The sequence below is a fragment of the Alligator sinensis genome, unplaced genomic scaffold, assembly GCF_000455745.1.
Source record: "Alligator sinensis unplaced genomic scaffold, ASM45574v1 scaffold882_1, whole genome shotgun sequence".
Classification (NCBI taxonomy): Eukaryota; Metazoa; Chordata; order Crocodylia; family Alligatoridae; genus Alligator; species Alligator sinensis.
The window spans coordinates 256,377-278,498 of record NW_005842500.1 but is presented as its reverse complement, the minus strand read 5'-3'; the positions used below and the strand labels follow the sequence as shown (position 1 = coordinate 278,498).

General features: G+C 45.2%; 1 protein-coding gene across 1 annotated transcript in view; it reads left to right on the top strand.

Moving 5' to 3' along the window:
- The window catches only part of LOC102380924, a 58,040-nt gene that overhangs the window by 5,968 nt on the left and 29,950 nt on the right, over nucleotides 1-22,122 (top strand). The window contains exons 2-8 of the mRNA XM_014523511.2: nucleotides 838-906; nucleotides 1,525-1,555; nucleotides 4,233-4,292; nucleotides 4,790-4,870; nucleotides 10,305-10,441; nucleotides 15,328-15,450; nucleotides 18,909-18,951. Of these exons, the coding sequence (XP_014378997.1) occupies nucleotides 838-906; nucleotides 1,525-1,555; nucleotides 4,233-4,292; nucleotides 4,790-4,870; nucleotides 10,305-10,441; nucleotides 15,328-15,450; nucleotides 18,909-18,951 (544 nt within the window). The remainder of the gene's footprint in view (nucleotides 1-837; nucleotides 907-1,524; nucleotides 1,556-4,232; nucleotides 4,293-4,789; nucleotides 4,871-10,304; nucleotides 10,442-15,327; nucleotides 15,451-18,908; nucleotides 18,952-22,122) is intronic.

The following is a 22,122-nucleotide window of genomic DNA, read 5'->3' as shown; positions in this document are numbered from 1 at the left end:
AACTACAGTTAATACACTAACTGGTCATTAAAATAATACACAATAAATAATAGAGTACACAATAAATTGAACAGATTAATAATTTATGTTTATTTATTAAAATAAGACAATAGCAAACTCGCACATATGACAAAACTCAATCATTATTTTGGTAGGGCAGTATATGGTACCAATTTTTTTCAATTACATGGACGTGGAGCATGGGAACCTACTTTCTTTTGTGTCACTGTGACATTGGAAACAGCTTTATTGGATTATTTGACCTTGAAAACATTAGGTTAGACACCAGGATTATATCTCTGTACCATACTTAGAAGAGGAGATACCAGTCCCCAAAGAGCAACTGTTGCCATGTTCAAAGATGGCGCCCTCCCACGTTCTGTGTACCAAATGAAGTCTACCCAAATTGTTCTTTATCCTTTCACGTGTGTTTTCTTAAGTACAGGTGGTTACCTTAGTCAGTTCTGACTTTTCTGTGGTGGGGGTCTATGCTAGGGAATAAACTCTCTCTGAATTGGCTGAAATCTTCCCTTTGAAATCATGCCCTTGTTTTGCTGTTTTCATGCCTTCATTTGAGGAGGTTATCTCATGTTACAGAGAGTATCTTTTGTATGAAGACCTTTATTAGTCCTTCTTTGAAGTTCAGTGAACAGAACGCTGGATATTTTTCTGTCTGGCTTTGGAGGAGCTATATGTTTTGGTAGAACTGTTTATAAGACCATGGGGATATACCTGATGTTTGATTAAACAAGATTTTTATTTGTTTTCTGTGTCACCTGTATTTTTTCACTTGCTAGTGTAGTACTGCGGAAATAATTATAAATCTTTTTAACCTAGATTTGCAAAATTTCATGTGCATCTGCCTTAAACTTACAGACTCACTTCCTGGGATACAAACACAAAACAGTAAGAACACTTTTTTGAACGAGCTTTTGTGTGTCACTTTAGCCATTAGCCATATTGAAGTGTGACAGAATATATGACTGTAATTCCTACCTGTTATATTACAAAATGGGTTTGCTTTACAAAGAAAAAGGGGTTTAATATTTTTATTTTTTATGTACTAATTCTACATGTGTAGTACAGTGGACCTTTTTTACAGCAATACTTTTATAAAAAAGTTGCTGCCAGTTTAGCTACCTTGGTCTTTGGTTCAGTAAGAATAGAGTTGATGTTTGTTCCAGAGTTTCAAGCTATAGTCAGCTAGAAAGGGACATGACATAAGATTAAATACAGGCATAGAAAATTGTTAAGCTAAACAGGATAATACAGCAAAGGAAAAGTTGTAAATACTTATCTGTTAGATAAATTTGTTGAAATCTGCCCTTTTGAAGTGTTGTCCTTGTTTTATCTTGTGCATTTTGGATAACCATCTTGAATACCTACACAAGTTTGAATTGTTAAATAAGATTTTTGTGTGTGTGTGCGCGCGTGCTCAGGCACTCATCACTTCAGATGTATAAATTTCGGAATAAATGTTAAGTAATTTTTTTCCCTTCGGGAAAAAATCTCTCATCAATTCAGGTTGAAGAAGCTCTAAAAGCCCATGGCATTGGTAAGTGCTAACTTATCTTTCTTTTGTTTTCACTAAAGCAGTATGTTATGTTTTATAAATATTTGTACAAAACCAGAAGCAAGCTTATCAAAAATAGTCATTTTAGACCCAGTCCTTTATTCCTAGCTCTTCTGAGTATTCAGTGGCTTTTCTTGCATGAGCCAAGGGTGGTCAGTCTGGAGCTTGAGAATTTAAAGTAATGCATTGTAATTATTGTGAATGCAACAGTTAATGTGGGATTATTGTTATAATCCTACACCAAAAATGGATTAATTGTCAGAGGCCTTTGAGACCTGAACTATCTATAGGGCTTAAAGAATTCAGTAGACTTCTAAATTTTGTGACCACGTATGTGTTCCAGTTAGTTTACAAATATTTTTTTAAAATCTCATTAGTTAGAACAATACTTTTCTGTATGTTTAATAACCTAATATTTTAGGTTGGTTATTATTGTCATCCCTTATTGCAAATGACCTGCTTGGCTCAACTGGGATATTAGGGAACTATTGAAAAAGAAAAAAGAAGCATATAAGCAATGAAAAAATGGTTCAGCAAGCAGAGCGGAGTACATTTTTATATAGCCAGGGTCTGGAGGTATGAGACACAGAAAGCCAAGGCAGGCATGGAGATCAAGCTAGCAATTGAAATAAAGGACAACAAAAAGTCCTTCTATAGGTACGTAAGGAGAGAGAAAAAATTGAGCTCCACTGTGGGACCCCTACTGAATACGGAGGGACACCCCACAGTTAATCCCTGTGAAAAGGCAAAGCTCCTAAATACTTACTTCACATCGTATTCCTGAAATCAGATGGAGCTGTTCACCTGTCCAGAGGCCCAGGGAATATAGTGAAGATAACAGACCACATTAAATCAGTCCTAAAGAGATGAGAGTACTCTTAGAACATTTGGATGTTTTTCAAGTCTGCTGGGCCGGATGACCTGCATCTGAGAGTCCTGAAAGAACTGGCTGAGCACATAGCAGGGCCTCTGACAAAGCTGTTCGAAGTGTAGTGGAACTTGGGAGTGGTCCTGAATGACTGGAAGAGGGCCAACATGTTACCTATCTTTAAGAAAGGGAAGAGGGATGACCCTGCAAACTATAGACCAGTCCTTCTGACTTCAGTCCTGGGAAAAAATTTTGAAAAAATTAAGGAGGCCATCAATTACCAGCTTGTAATTGATGGGGTATTAAAAAACAACCAGCACGGCCTTTCAAGGGTAGGTCATTCCTAACAAACCTGGCGTCCTTTTATGACCAGGTAACTAACCAGCTGGACAAGGGACATGAGTTTGGTATCCTTTACCTAGACTTCAGTAAAGCCTTTGATTCTGTTTCCCATGAGATTCTCTCAATTAAACGAGGGTACTGGCCTAGATCAGTCTACAGTGAGGTGGATAGACAACTGGCTTAGAGGCCAATCCCAGAGAGTTGTAATTGATGGGATGGCCTCATCCTCGAGGGCTGTCTCCAATCGTGTCTCCCAGGGATCGGTGCATGGACCCATGCTCTTTAACATCTTTATCAAAGACTTGGATGAAGGGGTGGAAAGAACAATGATTAAGTTTGCAGATGACACTAAACTGTGGGGAAAATGTGGGCACATCTGAGGATAGGGTAAGGATCCAGGATGATGTTGACAGATTGGTCCTATGGGGTGAATGGAATCAGATGAAGTTCAACAGGGAAAAGTGCCGGGTCCTTCATCTGGGTAGAAAAAATCTTCACCATAACTACATGATGAATGGTGGTCCACTGGCTGGCACAGCATCCAAATGGGGCATGGAGGTGACAATTGACCAGAAGATAAACATGAGCCAACAGTGCAATGAAGTCACTAGCAGGGCAAATAGAACTCTGGTGTGCATCAGCCAGTGTGTTGCCAGTAGATCCAGGGAGGTGCTTCTCCCTCTCTATTCAGTGTTTGTGAGGCCATAGCTGGAGTACTGTGTCCAGTTCTGGGCACCGCACTTCAGGAAGGATGTGGATAAGTTTGAGAGGGTACAGAGATGGGCCACCCATATGATCAGGGGCCTGGAGGGTAGGCCCTATGAGGAGAGACTCTGAGAACTGGGTATGTTCAGTCTGAGTAAGAGAAGACTGAGAGGTGACTCAATAGCCATGTACAAGTATGTCAGGAGTGAGCACCAAGATCTAGGGGAGCAACTCTTTAAGAAGGCACCCCTTGGGAGGATGAGATCCAATGGGCACAAGCTAATTGAGGAAAACTTAGGCTGGACAGAAGGAAAAACTTCCTTTCTGTAAGGGTAACGAGAATGTGGAACACACTCCCAGGAGAGGTGGTGCAGTTGCCATTCTTGGAGGTGTTCAAGAGGAGGCTGGATAAGCACTTCATTGAGCTTGTTTGAGCCCAATAACCTGCCCATGGCAGGGGACTGAACTTGATGATCTTGCAGGTCCCTTCCAGTCCTTTGATTCTATAATTCTGTGAAATATTCAGGTGTTGCCACCAGACCTAATTTATGGTACACAGAATTCAGCAGCAACAAAATATTTAAAATTAAATAATTTTTAATGCTCAACATCAATAAAAGCCTGCTTCTTTGATAACATAGTTCATGTTCATGGTTCATGTCCAGTCTCCATAACTAGATTCTTCCTGGGCAAGAAGCATTTTCAGAAATGTTGATTTGGCTTTTTTTAAATTTATTTCTTTAGTTAAAACGGTCAGTGGTTCAGGAGATCAAGCAAAAGCTCCTGTAAAACTTCCTGATTATGGTAAGTTAATTGCCTTATCTAATGAAGTGTAGAAAAACATTAAGTGTGCATTTTACTTGTGAATTTCAAGAAAAGGTGAAAACTCATTACCTCTAACAGTATGAAAAATAGCTAGGTTTAATAGGAAATTTGTAATTTGCTTTTATTTATTGTACTGTCTTTATTATTCTCTACTTAACACACATACTACAGAAGGGTTTTATAAGGGAAGATAAAATGTGAATAGGATTTCAGGAGTGATCATTCACTATATAGGCTGGTTTTGTCTAATGTGTCTTTGCTTTGCTTCCTGCAGGGCATTTCAGAAAAGGAATTAAGTTGCCTGGATTTGTTAGCAAACTTCAATCCATGGCTGAAATAGTGGGCACTACTTCTTTTTTTCAATTAACACTGTTCTTAAAAGTATCAGGGTAGACAATGATGAATAATGTATCATGATTGTTGCTGTGGTGAAGGGGATTTATACCAAATTTCAGTGACATGCTTATATTTTATAGTTCAAACCGAGCCAGAAAAGTTTCAAGGACAAACCCTGGAAGAACAGCTTAATACATGTAAAGATTCGGAACCTGCACTTGGTGAGCTTTTTTGTTCCATGCTATAACTAAATGCCTTTAAAACAGTGGTCTCCAACATTTTTATGGTGAAGATTACTTTTTGGCACCCAGGATCTACCATCCCTCCCCGCCACCTCCCAGACAAGCTGCCCAGGCTCTGACCCCACTCATCCAGCCCACCCCAGGTGGCAGGGGGCATGGCTCAGCCCAGCCACGTGTGTCCTGCCACTCCCAATCATGGAGCCTCTGACAGACTGAGATAGATTGTCAGAGGCTTCACAATCAACCAGTCGATCGAGATCGATTAGTTGGTGACCACTGCTTTCAAGTATGTTAAATTTGCAGAGGGATTGAATCATCTAAACATACTATATTTACTCAAATACAAGATGAGACACCCCCCCCCCCCCCCCTTCAAAATCAGTATTGGTGGGGAAAGCCCCTCATTCACATACAAGAAAACTTACTAATTGTATTGTCTACCATTAAACTGCTGCCAAAAGCAGCATGTGCTCAGTAATGGAAACCAACTATGAAGCTGATTAATGCATCCAACACTGAGCATGACTATAAAACACATGGCCCATATTGTACAAACATACTGATGGAAACTTTTTATTATTATTATTATTAAAGTATCAAAAACTTTAAAAACCTGCTTTCAACTTAACTTGCTTTCATCAGCCTACATTGCATTACAGAAAAAAAGTCTACATCAGGCCAACAAAACTCAGTATTGAAACTTAAAACATTCTTCCATGAGCTTGTATCTGGTGTCTTGCCAGAAATACCACCCCAGTTTGCTTAAGCCCAAATGTGTAAGGTATCTTCTTCAGAGAGTTGCAGTTGTTGCAAGAGTGGGTTTCTTGCCTTCCACAATGCCATGCAAAAGCTCACTACAGCTGTCCATATTCTTCCTCCGTCCTTCCTCTGGGTTCCAGCCCACGTTCCACATTCAGCTGCTTCTAGCATGATTTGCCCCTTAGCACCCAGCTAAGGAGGCAAATTGTGGAGTTTCTCTGCCTTCCCCCAGACCATTTTGGTGAAATGACACTCCTGCATCACATGCCACATCCTTTTTTTCCTGCTATGTTTGTCTGGGGCATTCTGCTGTTCTGTACTGGTAACAGTTGGGGATTGTATAGGAGTTCCATTACAATCCGATGTGCTAGCAGCCAACTGAAGTCCTGGTGCTGCTTCTGTAAGCTTTTGTCAAAAACACCCTTCCAAATTGTCCATGCTTCTACTTCTATGAATCTCCCAACTGGGGACACAGTCTCCTTTTCCCTGACTCAGGCTTTGATTTTTTTTTAATAGTCCACCAACTCTCTTATGGCTATCATCTTTATCCATTACCAATTCACAAATTTTACAGTCTTTTCATACATTGGTGGCATTATCTAGGCCCAGGGCTGTGAGAGTGACCTTTTATATACATTATATTTATGCAATAACATCCCTATACTGTATCAGACAAACCCAGCCCATTTGGTACCCTCTTTTACCCGTCCTTTGCAGCATAGTCTGACATACTCCACATAAACAGATACACATCTGGGAAGCCCCATCTTTCATTCAGTTTTTCCTTGTATAGTGCTATTCTCCTAAGACTTTCCCTCTTGGCTTTCCAAAAGAATACTATTAGTTCCTGTTGAAACCTAGACGGTGGTCCATGATGGAGGGAACACCACACCTACATACAGTAGGACTGGGAGTACCACTGCCTTAATTACATTTACTCACCCTGCCATCAACAGTTTGTAGTCATCAGCTCCCCAGTTCTGGTTTTACCTTCCCTTTCATCTTCTCCCAGGCCCCTTCACCTGTTGATCACATGTTCACCTCCACTCCCAGTCCATTATGACGTGTGACCCCAGTTTTCCCATTTCTTTCATCTTCCCTACCACCAGGCACTTACTTTTTTTGTATGTTTAGTTTTGCCCCGATGCCTTTTCACGTTCATATGTATGTCTTATTCTCCATTTTAGGGATACACTGCCTCTTGCTAAGATATTGACATCATCCATATACATCATGCATTTTGCTTGTATGTCCTTTCCTTTGGGGATTGGCACACCCTTGATCATGCAGTCTGTCCTAATCCTCTGTTCCAACAGCTCGATGGTGCAGGTGAATAGGAATGGTGACTTGGGGCACCCCTGTCTCATGCCTAATCTAACCTTGACTTTCTTCATTAGATGACCATTTACTCCTACCCTATACCATGCTCCTTTGTATAAAGTGTCAATCCAACTTGGAAACTTTGGTGGTACCCCCATGTTGTTCAGCGGGCTAAACAGGAACTTCTGCTCCACCCTTACTTTTTCCAAATTGAGATTCAGGAATTCCACATTCAATCCTTGTTCTTGACAGTAACAAACATGTATCTTATCAGCAGCAGTGTTTTAGTTACTACTCTGTCAGGGATTGCACAAACCTGGTCACTGTAGACCCATCTTTCCCACAACTTTTTTTAATCTGTTTGTAAAAAGTTTGGCATTATTTTATAATCTAAGTTTGATAAGATGCTTGGCCTCCAGTTCTCCAACTTTTCCCATTCTCTCTTCTTGTGTAATAGCATTATTATTCCTGTGTCTATACCTCCCCTGAGCTGCTCCCTCTCCAGACACTCCTGGAACACTGCCAACAGGTCCAGGCTTAGTATGTCCCAGAAAGTCTTGTAAAATTCTGCCAGGAGCCTGTTGTTCCCTGGAGCCTTTCCTGTCTTGAAGGTTTGGGTTGCTTTCCATAGTTCTTCCAATGTCCACACCTTCTTTAGCTGATGCCTCTCGTTTTCCTACAAACTCTCTTCTAAACTCACCTGGAGTTGAGAGCAGGTTCACTAGAGTGGATGTGGCAGGCTATTTGTGGTTCCAAATTGACTTTGCTTTTAGGTCTGTAGACTGGAATGTTCAAGCAATAGAGAGAATATTGGTGTTCTTGCACCACCTGCTACTGAGAATGGTGCTGGAAGTGGGAGAGCAAGGAACACTGGGTAGAGGGCAGTAGAAGTTAAATACAAGACTACTGGAAGGCAAATAAATGTGCAGATGGTATGGGAGCCACTATATGAAGAATCAGAAGCAGTGAAAGGCAGGGATACAAACAGAGTGAGATGGTGGGAAGATGTTAAGAACCCAAATCTTTCTTCAGACTGTGGGGAAAAGAAGGACCTGGGAAAATGGAAGAAATTTAGGAGACTGCAATGGAGTCTGCAGTGTCTCTTACAGCTGGCGGAAAAGGGATTCTCAGTAGCAGAGGAAGTCAAGAGACACAAAGAACCTATTGAAGGAGTGGTTTGGAGAGAAAAGACAGAAACATCTTCCTTGCAAAGGCTGCCTGGATAGAGGAAGAAGAATGGCCCTCTTACTTTGCCTGAAGTAGAGAAAAAAGTATTATGGCAGTGCAGGATGAGAAGGGAGTGTAACCAACAAAGACAGACGAGACACTGAGCTCAGTGAAGGAGTTGTACCAAAATTTATAGTCCGCCCAAGCGTTATATCACAAAGCCCGTGACTCATTTTTGGTGAGGTTAGAGGTGAGCTTGTAGGAAAATGAGTGGCATCAGCTGGAGAAGGCATGGACATTGGAAGAACTATGGAAAGCAACCCTATGGTGGAGGATGATGGGTAATATCTTGGGATAAATATGGTCATCCAAGTCCAATCGATGTACTGAGATTCAGATCTGGGCATGACTTCACTACTGATTTCAAACTTGAGACGGATTCTTTCTTCTTTTGTGTTCTTCCTCCTCTACCTTCTCTTTTCACCATGTCCATTGCACATAACAAACTTTATATTTGGCCTTCATCTAAGAACTGTACCCCAATGAGGCTTTGGCTTTCCTCTGCAGGCCCTGTTGAACCCAAGAGCTTGGAGTGGGTCCAGGGGGAGGACTTGAGAGGAAACTCCCATTGTCTGTTTCCTTTGTATCTTTTCAAACACCTGCCACTCAAATTTGCTTCACGCATCCTTCAGACCACTCTGCATCATTGGCCGCCTCCTCCTCTTTCTCTTGCTTCTTCCCCCACCTCCTACCCTTTTCCTTAACCCTTGTGACCTCCATTCTCCATTCTATTGACTGTATTTGAAAATGATCTGGGACAGGTGCAGAGCACACATGACCTGATTTCCTGCAAAAATTACACTTCCGTTCCTTCTTACACTCTTGCACTCCATGACCCTTCTTTCAAGCACACTATGCAAATCTCATATGGGCAGGTCACTGCCAAATGCCCTTCCTTCTTGCACCTCAAACATAACTTTGTCTGTCCATAGTAAATCATCAGTCCTTTGTGGGGCCCTAAGGCAATTCCCAGAGGCAGGTGTTGTACTCCACCTGCCCCTACTAAATCCACCCAGAGTAATACGTGGCCCCTCCAGGCTCTGGTCCACACCTGATCTGGGTTTCTGACCTTGTCCATGTTCTTCACTCTCACAGTGCCACAATAACCAAAAATCTTACAGCCTCCTCTGCAATAAAGTTCATATGCATCTTAATGGTGATTACTCTTTCTTGGGTATCCTCAGCATCCCCAAAATCAAACTGTCAGGACAGGGTCTTCCCGACATCTTTTGTATGTCTCCCAGAATTTTTGGTATGAAGTCTCATTCCTAAATGTTACTTTCCAATCCAAGTTGCTCAGTATCTGGATTAGATAATTCATATCAAGCACACAAACCTTCATTGTCCCCAGCAGTATCAGCCTACTGAATCCATTTTAGTCATCTCTAGCATCTCCTAGCTTATACAAGTTACTATAGGTATGTTTATTTCAAAATCTGTGTTTTCAAAAATGCCCCTTACTTCTGTGTGCTCAGGGAGAGCAGGGTCTGACGGAAAGGAGGGAGAGAAGGGGCTGCAGGGGGAAGAAGTTGGGGGAGGGAAGGGGCACAGAGGATAAGGGGACTGCTTGGCAGCCCAGATTTATTTTCCCGGTGGTAGGAGTGGGAGGGGGCAAAACCAAGGCAGACCTCCAATAATGTTCCGTACCTGGAAAATTGTAACAAATTTATAAATTTTCCATATATAGAATCTAATCATTGGGGCTTTAGTTAAACCCTTTATTTATATTCAGGGTCATCTTGTATTTGAGTAAATATTGCATTACCCAAATTCACATTTATGAAATCTCACACATCAGGTGGCTTGCCAGTATGGTATATGTAAGTACATATATTACTGGCAAGAGTTCTTGCAGTTACCATTGAATATTCTTGAAGTTGAATATCTCATGGTGGGCTTTTAAAGGGACCTCACTTTCATGAGGGGTTGTTCTGAAACCTTGAGTTGTGCACCTCTCAAATTACTGGCAAGATTTTCAAAGTTGAAGTGACGGGTTTCTTTAGTATTACACTTTTTTTTTTTTTTTACTTTATTTTGTGAGTATTAAAATGGAGTACGGATTTTCACTAGATCCTGCATTTTACAATGTTTTCTTTCTGTAATGCAGGACTTGATTATATAATTGAATACCGCTCAAAAGACAATTTCCCTGTTCTCTATGAATGTCAGCTGTGTCACTGCCAAACAGGATTGAGTAACATGTTCATGCATGTTTATGGTGCTAAACATAGAATGGCATATCTGGTAAGATTTCTTTTTTTAAGTAAATGTTCCTACTTATAGTTAATTGGATGGCAGATATATAATGACACCTCCTTGTGTTTTAAATATACATGTGTTAGGTTGGTAAAACTGTTTAAAAAAAGCTTCTCTGAAGGCTTGGCAAAGATTAGTGTTATAAAATAAATAGGGCTGCACCGATAGAGATTTTGGGGGCCGATACCAATAGCTGATACCAATACGATATCAGATACAGCTGCCATCAGGTGGAAAGTCTGGTGTGGTGGAGGGGGAGAAGGGAGGGAAGGGGCTGGGGGACAGATCAAGGCCCCCTGCGGTGAGGGAAGGGGCAGGGGCTGCCTACCTGGGGCGGGAGGCCCTGCAGGGAGGAGGCACGGCTCATAGGGTGGGGGCAGCTCCTGCAGCTGCTTGCACCCCGGGGGGGAGGGGGCATGTGCCCCCTGGATCTGCACGGCGCGGGATGGTCTGCAGCTGCAGGCTGGAGCCGGAGCATGGCTGTGCGGCACTTGTGCTGCGGTGGGGGGCACACAATAGAGCCATGGCTTGTGGGGTGGGGTTGGTTCCTGCTGCTGCTTGCACCCTGGGACAACGGGGACGGCAGGGGGAGACCCTGGATCTGCGCGGGGCGGGTGTCAGCTGCGGGGTGGAGCTGGAGCCGGCGCTGCACGGGGCTCTTCTTGCCGGGGGCTGGGCTCAGAGCAGGCTCCAGTGGTGCTGGGAGGAGGCTGCGGCCACCCCAAATTTCACTGCATCTCTACTCCCAGCCCCACGCTGCTGCCCGCTCAGCACAGCCCCAGCCGAACACCCGGCCTCCACCCAAGCATCAGGAAAAGCTGGGGCTGTGCTGGGCAGTGGTGCGGGGCTGGGAGTGGAGCTCCAGCGAAATTTGGGGTGGCTACAGCCTCCTCCCAGTGCCACTGGAGCCTGCTCTGAGCCCAGCCCCTGGCGAGAAGAGCCTTGCTCAGTGCCGGCTCCAGCTCTACCCTGCAGCTACCACCCACCCCACCCTGCACAGATCCAGGAGCACCCCCCTGTCCCCACTCTCCTGGGGTGCAAGCAGTGGCGGGAGCCACCCCCACCCCACAAGCCGTGGCTCCATCTTGTGCCCCCCGCCATGGCTAGGCAGTGCCTGTCCCCTCCCTCACCGCAGGGGCATTGATCTGCCACCTTGTGTAGCATGAGCATTTATCGGCCAAATTATTGGCCCCATAGGGCCAATATCGGATGTAGACAATTCTCTTCATATTGGTACCAGTCCGATATTGGACTGATGTGTCAGTGCACCTCTAAAACAAACATTTGGTTTATGTTCTGAACTGAGTACAACTCTTTTAGCTGTTCAGTTGCCTGAACAGTAACTAATAGCATGCCTTTCTGCTTCTAATTCCCTGAACTGTCCATTCCTTTTTGTTGGTTAACCAAAGATGTCATCTTGACAGCAACAATTCAAGCCTCCATGTAATTCCCTAAGGAAACTGTTCTTTTCAAAACTTATTTTTTTTAATGCTTTGAATTGTATGTAATTGCTGAAATTGAGCCAAAATTGTTTCCTGTTGGTTGTCTCCAAGTGTATGTTCTCCTAAGTTTATACGAATACTGTGTAGCGGAAAGGGTATGTAACTTGGAATCAGGTACCCAGGTTGTATCCCTATTAGTCTAGAGGAAAAGGCAATCAGGACTCAGTAGAGATGATATCTCTTATTAGACCAACAAGATTTTTGCAAAAAAAAATTCTTTAATTACAAGCTTTTGGGCACAAACACCCTTCATCAGGCATTGGAGAAAAGACTAGACGTTCTCCTGGTTAGAAATTAAAGTTCATATTTCCTAGGATTTCACAGAGGAGTCAATAGATGGAAAACTCCTCTGGGCAGTCAGTTCATAGCTGGTATGAAGCCTCTCATACCAGCTATGAGGTTTGTAAGAGGGTGTGGTTGTGTGTGGTGGTGGTGTAGGGTGTGTGGGGATTGTGGGGTGTGAAGGAGGATGGGGGGTGTGGGGATCTCTGCTCCCCCACCCTGGTGCACAGCCCCTGCTGGTGGCAGCTGCAGTAGGTGGTGGGCCTTGCGGTGCTTGTGGCCCATGCAGGTGCAGCTGCCTGGTGGTGCACAGCTCCATCCAGTTCCAGGAGCTGCACATGGCAGCAAGGAGTGGAGCCAGGCCAGCCTGCTTCTGTCGCATGGGGTTCACATGCAGCTCTGGGGACTTGCGCCACTGGCAGGAAACTCGGTCCGACGGAGCTGGGTGCCTTCCCTGCAGGGCTCCCCTTCACTTCTGGTGGAGTCCCGTGAGCTGCACATGGTGTCAGGGAGCAGGGAAGGCAGCCAGCTACATCACACAGGGCTTCCCCCTGGTGGCGCATGAGTCCCTGTAGCTCCATGTGAGCCCCGTGCAATAGAGGCAGGCTGGCTTGGCTCCACTCCTTGCCACTACATGCCACTTCCAGAAGTGGCTGGAGCCACGTGCTGCCTGCACAAGCCTAAAGCACCCTGAGGGCCTGCTACTGCTGCCTCTGGCAGGGGCTGTGTGCCATGGGGAGGTCCCCACATGCCCCCTTTCCCTCCCTCACACCCCATGAGCCCCCCCTTCCCCACACACACACACCCATACCCTGCCCACCTAATCGCTGTGCTCCTGCTGGGTATGGGCCCCAAGCTCCACATTCCTGCCCAGCTGCAGCTTCCCTATCTGGTGCCTGGAGCAGGCACTGCAGCAGGGGCACAGGAGGAGCCACTGGAGGCCGGGGAAGCTGAGCAGGTTTCCTGGTGGCTGCAGCAGTGGCAGCAGCTCTCTTGCCCAGAAGCTGTAAGTGTGGCCAGGGCCCTCCCGCACAGGAGTGTGGGAGCAAAGCATGAGGGCTGGGTGGGATACAAATAATTGGTAGGCACCCGCAGGCCAAATGAAACTGCCTGGTGGGCCAGATGCAGCCCATGGGGTGTATTTTGCCCATCCCTGATCTAGAGTATCACAGTGTTTTTGCATATGTGATCTGCTCAAAAATGGTTATGTGGGATCTGAGACCTTCTGGTATTCCTTAAATCAAAATCTTGGAAGGTTACAGGGTCAAATAACTGTTCACATTAAAACCACTGAAACACAATATGTTTCAAGCGATCAGTGCCAAGTAGAGGACTAATTCAGACTTGGAGGTAGATGCTAGGCCTCCCAAGATATAAATTGGCTCTGTACTGCTGATGGGACCTTCGTGGTCTCTGTAAATTGTGTCTGTTCTTGAGCCTTATTCCTACATAGTAGGCTGGATGGATATTTTACGCAACGTGAAAAACAGTTTGGATTTGATGAGCAGTTGAATTTTCAGTCAAGTGACTTACTGCTTTTGCACTAGTTGTCATACATAGTGAGTGTGTTCCGGTATGCTGTGTCAAGACAGTTTTTAGTGCTAATATACAGTGGGGGCCAAATCACATCTGGAATAAAAGCTATTTCCAACTTCTGGCTCCTTCAAAATGCTGTTACTGTATACAGCGTCTTTGGTACAGAGGAACTTTGGCATAAAGTATGTTGAGTCACAGGCTACATCCAGATGAGTGCAGACATTTGGTTCCCCGTGGACAAGTAGCAGCGGCACACCTTGTGCCACTGCTAGATGTCCCCAAGGAATGCCTGTGCCATGTGCCCTCTGGTGTGCGTCAGGTTACCCCAGGTGGGGTAGGGGAGGCTGGGACCAGCAACTGCGCTGGCCTCAGCAGCTTTACCTGGGGGCCAGGGAAGCTGCAGCCACAGTGCACAGTGTAGCTTCAGCTGGCCAGGCTCCAGTTCTGGGCAGCACACGCTGCCGCGATGTGCACCACCCCACTTTTTTTCTGCATGGGTTTTTTTGACCCTGTGAGATCACAAGGTCAGCTCCCCCACCTCCCCAGCACTGCAAGGTAGCAGCACAGGAAATGCCTGAATGTATAGTGTGTGGCACTTCAGACAGGTTTGCAGCACCACATACCACAGCCACGCTTATCTGAATGTGGCCACACTGGAAAAAATCTACATATTCAGAATCTTGATATTCTGAGCGAACAGTCGAAAGAATGTTTTTCAAATTGGTACTTTCTGGATGGAATAGTACTAGGTATACTGGCCATGTAGACCAATGAAGAGAAACCTGTGACATTTTTTCAGAGGATTTGAGATTTGCTAACGTCATTGGATGGATAGAAATGTCAAGGGAGGACATAATGGTATTCCCAGAGCTGTAAGTCATGAAAGATTTTTTTTTATATTGAAAAGAAAGCAGCTAAATCTTCATTCTGTTACAGTTGCTTCAAAATAGGTGAAGCATAAATACTTTATACCAAAGTAGACTGCCAAGTGACAAACATGCTATTTGCAAGACTCTACTGGAGGCAACCACGGCCAAAATGAGAAATAGAACATTCAGTTAATTTTCTCTGTTTTTTTTTTTTTTTTTGCTGATTTCAAGGAAGCATCTTATCTAGAAGGGAGTAAGCCCTGTCCATTTCAGCTGATACTTTTTTCCATTGACATTTACTTTCACCCTTTTATGAAGGGCGGGAATCTATATACCTCCAAAGATAGGAAATCAGTTTCTTTGCCTGTGGACAAGTTTTTCAAAATAGACCAGAGAACCAGCAGATGGTGAACTGAGGCACAGAGAAACCAAAGACTTGATTTTGGTCACACAGGAAGTCTGTGACAGAAAAGTAAATTGAACCAGGGCCTCTGGATTCCAAGGCTGATGCCCTATACTCTTGACTGTATTTCTTCCTACTATAGTTACTGCTACAAATATATATACTTTACTGTTCTTAATTCTTGGATATAAGAACTAATGGGACGGGGGTGTGAAATTTGGTGACTTTTTTTAATTATTAAAGTCTGCATTAATTGAATGGGTTGAATATTTTTATTTCTAGAGGCAACATTATCCTGAGATAGTTGAATCAGATGAAGTTAGAGGTCGAGGTTCCGAACTGAACAGAAGACTTAAACAAGTTGCAGCAACTATTGAAATGAAGGAAGGAAGAAAACAAATAAAGGTAATTTTTTATTAAACCCAATACTTCTTTCACATAATGTGGGCAAATTGTTACTGTTTTTGTAAATCATTGCTTCGATTATCTATGTGAAGAACACGAATAGCATTTGTTTTGGACCCCATTTTCCATTATTCACTAAGAAATGTCTAATCCAATATTTTTCATTTTAATTAAATGCACAATATTTAATTCCAAACAAATTATACAAACTGTTCTGCATTGCACTGAACATTCCCACTGGATTAACAAATTCACAGTATTTCAGCCCTAGGGAACAGACTTCTAAAAGAAAGAGAAATAAATAATCAATACTAGTCGTTCTGTAGTTTGTATTGTATCCTGCATAGCCCTTACCTAACTAGCGTAGAATAAGTTATTTCCCAACAGTAATGCTAAAAATACCTTCATGTGAACGATGCAAATATTACAGGCAAAGCCATACAGTGCTAAGAAATGTCATCAATTTATGCATTATCCATTGTAGCTAGGTTGTGTTGCCTTTTAACACACTATTGATCAAGTGAAGATATGTTATCATATGGTAAGAAAATCCGAATTCTTGCAAAAGTGATATAAACTTTCATGATTGTTCTGAAGCAATACACAAGTAATAAAATGCAGCATAGTTGTAATAACATATGAGACTTCATCCTAGTCAGTTCTTCAGACTGGATAGTCTTCAGTTGGAAAAGTATTTGGGGAAATAGTAATTCCACTATTCGTGGTAATTTTGCTTCCATTATAGAAGGCAGCTGCTGCCTTCTCTTAAGGAATTTGTAACTTATTCTTTAGCCAGAATGTCAGTGTCAGGTATTCATTTGTGTGGCAATTTAGAGGCCCATATCACATCTTCCATTTCTGGGATTATTCAGAAAGAAGGCTTCAGCAAGACAACTTTTAGATCTACTAGATTCTATTCATTATCTAGTATCTGCCTCAGTTTTTGACATATTTTCATAGACTTGAGTTTGGGACAGAGTAAGCATCAAGTGCTTTTAAGTAATCAAGATAAAAATTGTCTTCTAGACTCAAGTGCCCTTTAATGTGATAGTTGTAGTTCTATTAGTGGCATTTAACACACTTGCCCAGGTGGTTGAATGCCCAGGTGGTAATATGCCCCTGGAGAGCATTAAGAGTAAACTGCAGTTCCAAAGTACTCCGTTCTTTCTTTCCTGTGTAGTTCAAAAGAGTGATCCTTCTCCCAAAAGGCATTATTTTATGAAGCTCCAACACTTGTTTATCTCTCCTCCTCTTACACTGCATGTGGGGCTACTAGGAGGAATAAAGAAGCTACCAGGATGTGTAATGAAGAAGTTGTGTGCTGTGATGTTTTCAGTATCCCTATGACGACCTGCTTTCGCTTCTATTTCACCTGATACTGCCAGTGTCATTACATGATTAGTCCAGTGGATTTCAATCTTGTTAGGCTCAAGATACCCCTTAGAAAGTGCCAGCTCTTAGCTTTCACTAATTTTTTGCCATGGAAAAGTAATAGAGCAGTTTTTCTGTTGCAAAGACCTCAGACCCCAAATTAGAAAGTTTTTAACACTGTTGGTTCTTATTTTAAATCTCCGGGTTGATCTTGTGAGTCATACGTTGGTGTTCACACCACATGGCATCCTTAAACAGATCTCATGGCACCTCAAGTGGTTTTTCAGTTTCCACGAAGGACTTAAAGTGTTTAGTTGGTTTAAGGTATTTGGGACCTGCCTACTTGAGAGAGGCCACCTTTATGCTTCTGCCAAACTGTCACAGTTGGGATCAGCACAAGCTCTTGACCCTAAGCCTTTCTGTTTATAAAAAGGTTATGTATTGTTGGAAGAGCATTTGCTGGGAGGGGGGATCCCTCTTTCTTTTAGAATGCCCTTCTCCCTAGTAGGGATGTGAAAGGTTATACAATGAATCTGATCGTTTAACTGATAAGCCAGTGATAACCAGTTAGCTTACCAGTTAAAGGGCCCCAGCAGCTTCTCCCAGCAGCAGCTGTCTGAGCTGCTGTGTTATCAGTTAGCCATTTAACCAATATAATTAGAGGAAGTAAAACAGATGAATACTCTGCTTACTTAAACATGAGATAATTAGGGATGTTTGTAACAATTCTGAGATAGGTAGATACATGCTAAAAACTTACTGCAGGTTAGGCTGTTCCTATTAATGGTATTCCAGTAGAGCTGGGGGTTTTTTTCTTGAGGAAAATTTAACTTTTCATAACAAGAGTTGTCTGGATCTTCAACTTGAGTCCATACCTGTGCTTTTAATTGTTTGGTTTCTCCAGTAAAAGGTCTGGATAAAACTATAGCTTGGACTGTATTTTTCACAAGAAAGAGCCAAGTATTCTGCTTTATATCACAACCAGATCCAAGACTGTATGTTTCACTTGCAGTAATTGTTCTTTTGTATGTGGTGGTAATACTTTGTGTTTCATTGGGACTCTCTCTTACTGGACTCTGTTGCTTCTGCATCCAATCAGTGTCTGATTTTTGCAAGAAGTTATATTTTAAAAGCAAGTACATAACTCCCTTTCAAAATTCATTGTCTTGTTTACTGCGAGACTAAGATCAGCACCTGCTCTTCTTAGGGTATAGACGGGGATAACTGTTAGCCTTAAATCAGTATAATTTCATACAGAGATAACTGTTAGGTCTGCATGTTCCCGTAGCAACACAAGGGTGGCAAAACCATTGTAACTTTAACCCGGCATGAAACTTACAAAAATTTAGCTCACTTCTATGGCTATAGAAGCATGCAGATGTATCAGCTGTTATACTGCAACTAACTGTTACATCCTCAGGAGTGGCAACTCTCTCTTTTCCTCCTTAAAGCAGCTAAAAGTTATATGTTACTAGTTACTGATAATTTTTTAAGTCTAGCAACCTGTGGCTGCAGGGAGCCCCACAGCCAAGGGACTCTCTAAACACTCTAAATCAGTGCCATAGCAAGGGGGCGGCGGGTTGCCACCATTATGCATTGCCAAGTCACCTTCACATCCGGCCACCCCCCCCCCCCCCCCTTTTACTCCCCTCCTGCCACCGCCAGCTTCTTTGGCCTCCCCACCAATGCCACTGCTGACTTCTTTGGCTCCTCACTACCCCCTTGCCACTGCCGCTGGCTTATTTGCATCAGGGGCCCCCAAAACTATTATCTTGCAGAGGGGCCCAGAAAAATTGTGGGCCAGCCATGCTTAAGGTTTACACTAGCAGCCGGCAACTTTATTATAAACTGTGAGCTGGAACAACCTGGCTCCAGTCTGGTGTGGGCCATGGGCCTTAAGTTGTGCTGTGCGCCTTCTCCCCTAGTCCCCCAACTCTGTGCCTCCACTGCTGTACTCCTTGCCCTAGCATGAGTACAGGCAAAGCCCAGATCCAGCCAACGTGGGCTATATGTTGCTGCCCCCTATCTTATGCCATTGACCAGTATCCATTTTAAGAGTTGCACTAACAAATGGGCTTCGTATTTAGGTCGTAATGGATCCACCTATTATGAAGAGAAAATGGCAAGAACGTAAGTGTTCTTATCCTGTATGGGGTTTTTTTTTAATATAAATCTCTGTCCTGCAATCCTGATCTGGATAAAATTTTCATAGACTCCAAAGGCTGTTTTCTGTCAGTATGTGCTTCAAGTGTTGGTCAGTACTTTGTAGTTTCACAAGGTACTATGTAGAAAAACTGATGTATGCAGAACTGAAATAGGATACATTCCAAAAATGTGTGAATTAAAACCAATTTAATTATTTAATTGCAAGTTTATGGGTTGGCCAGATAACTGTAAGGATAATTGCACAAGAATAGTAATTGAACCTTGAGCAACCTTTGTAGTAACAAGGGATGAAGAAGTGGAGGATATTCATTGTGGCTGCTTGCAGACATTAAAAAACAAAAACAAACAAACCCCAAAACCATGCTTTACTGGAAGAAGCAGTGAATGATTTCAACCTGTCTCTGCAGCCTCTCACTCAGGGGTGGGCAATTATTTTGGGCAGAGGGTCACTGACCGAGTTTTGGGGAGCTGTCAAGGGTTGCAAGGGTAGCCCCGCCCCTTGACAGTTGCCCTGCCCCTGGTTGCCATATTGGAACTGGAAGTCCTGCCCCTCAACCCCTGACCTTTGCCACCAGAAGTCCCTCCCCTTGCCCTGGAAGTACTCCTTTTGGGAGGAAGGGTGCTGCAATCTTAAAACTGGAAAAAACTCAAATCATATACAAAAATATAAAACATCTACTATAAGTTATTTTAATTGTATTTAAAAATATTTTTGTAATGATTTATGTGTTTAGGAAGTGTATGTAGAGGTGACTGCATAATAAGTCAAAAAACAGTCCTACTGTATGTTGTGTGTGGGTGGTAAGGGGGGTACATGTGGTGGGAAGTGTGTGTGTGTGTGTGTGTGTGTGTGTAAGGAGGGGGGGGGTATGGATATGGTGCATGTACTGGGAGAGAGAGACAGGGCCGGGCTGCTGGCTCCATTGTGTGAGGCTCTTGCGGACTGCATGTGAACCTCATGTGACGCAGCCAGGCAGACCCTGTGCTCAGGCTCCGTGCTCCTGCAGCTACGCTCTGGGTCCCTGCACGTCTCAGGGCACCTGCACGAGCTCCACGCCCACCCGCCACCGCTTTTTCCCTGCTTTCCTTCCCACACATTTGTCCGCCACTCCCTGCTGCTGCGGCCCCCGCCACCTGCTGGTGCCACTGTCCCCGCCACTCATCATGGCCCCCGCCCCCACTGCTTGCTGCACCGCAACCACAGGCCCCGCTGCTCACCGCTCCACTCCCTGCGGCCCCCACTTCAGCTGCTCCTGCCACCCTGCTTTGGGCCCACCGCTGGCCCTGGGATAGCGGCACAGGCCCCACGCTCTTATCCATCTGTCACTGGCTCCCATGCACCCACTCGCTCCCAGTCCCGTGTGTGTCCCCCCCCCAATCCCAGCACCGCAGTACAGCTGGGGACAAGTGCATGCAGCCCTGACCCTGCGTACCCTGCGCTTGCCCATCTGGGCTGAGCAACAGCGGCAGCAGCAGCTAGGCATAAACAAACTGCTGCTCTGGGCAGAGGAAAGCAGCCCCCACCCCCTTGCCACCCCCGGACAGTGTTTGCTGCAGCTGCCAGGAGATGGTGCTGTGCTAGGCTGTGGTGAGGCTCCTTCACCGCTGCTTGCAAGCTGCCCAGTGCGGCAGCAGTGGCCATGTGGAGCAGCCGAGCTGGGCAGCCCACAAGTGGTGGTGAAGGAGCCTCACTAGAGCCTAGCATGGTGCTGTCTCTGGGCAGCTGCAGCAAACTGGGAGCAAGTGGGCCCGTGGGAGCCAGCGACAGCTGGACAGGAATGTTGGGCCCACGCCAGTGGGGCCCAAAGCGGGGCAGCACGACTACAGGGTCCTGGCTGGCAGGGGCTCTATGGAGTCAGACCAGGTCCCCCTTCTCCCAGCTGTTGTAGCCCAGCCCAGCTCCATAGACCCCTGCCAGCCCACACCCTGTGCTCCTGCTGCCCCACTCTGGGATCCGTCAGTGCTGGCCCTGAGACACCAGTGCTGGTCCCATGCTTCCGCATGCCTGCTGACTTCCACTCCCCCTGCCCCTGCTGCCACTTTTCCTACTTTCCTGCCCACCCGTCAACCACTCTGCACCATGTGACTCCTGGCTGCGTGGCCAGACCGTGAGACGCAGCAGGAGCTGGCCCAGCCCTGAGGACAGGGGCAATCTCCTGCAGTTCTACTCTGCCTACTCCCTGCCTCCTTACCTGAATTTCCTGCACCGGCACAGGCAGGAACAGCCCACGGTCCCAGGCCAGAAGCCTTTGCTAGACAGGCTTCCGGCTAGGGGAGTGCATGGAGGTGCAGGGCTGGGCCAGCCTTGCTGTTGCAGGAGCCTGCCCTGGCTTCCCCTGGGTGCTACTGCTCCTGGCTCCTGTCATCTTTGACAGACAGCAAGGGGCAGATAAATATTAATTTTCTAATTTTTTTTAGGGCCCCTGTCTGCCGGATAGAAAAGCCTGGCAAGTCAGATTCAGCCCTCGGGCCGTATTTTGCCCACCCCTGCTCTGTATAGATTGGGCACTTCAGTGGGGCTTTTTGGTGCTTTTATCTAATAGCTGATTCAATCACCCAATATTTATATCACCATTAAATCACCCAATATATCAGGGGCAGGCAAAATACGGCCTGTTAGGCCATTCTATCCAGCCCGCAGGGTCCCTGCCAGAGCAAAATTCAGATAAGAGGGAAGGGGGGAGGGAGACAGGGAAGGACTGTGGGCAATCATCCCAGTCCTTAGAGCTGGGCTGGGTTGGCTCCAGTGGTCCCGGCACCGCAGCTGGGAACCGTGTGATGCTGTAGTGGCCGGGGGGAGGGGCGAAGTGGGGAAATGGCTGCAGAAGGCAAGGGGAAGGGACAGCAAGTGGAGTGCAGCAATGGTTGGGCAGGAGCGTGGGGCCTGCGCTGATGTCTCGGGACCAGTGCTGGCAGGTGCCCAGGGCAGGGCAGCAGGAGTGCGGGGCCTGGGCTGGCAGGGGCTCTATGGAACCAGGCTGGCTCCCCCCCCTTTCCCTGCTGGCACAGCCCAGCTTAACTCCACAGAGCCCTGCCCAGCTCTTGCTGTGCCCACACGCTCGCTTGCTGCCACTTGCCTGTCACAGTCATTTCCCTGCTTTCCTGCCTGCCACCGCTGCCACACCCGCAACATAT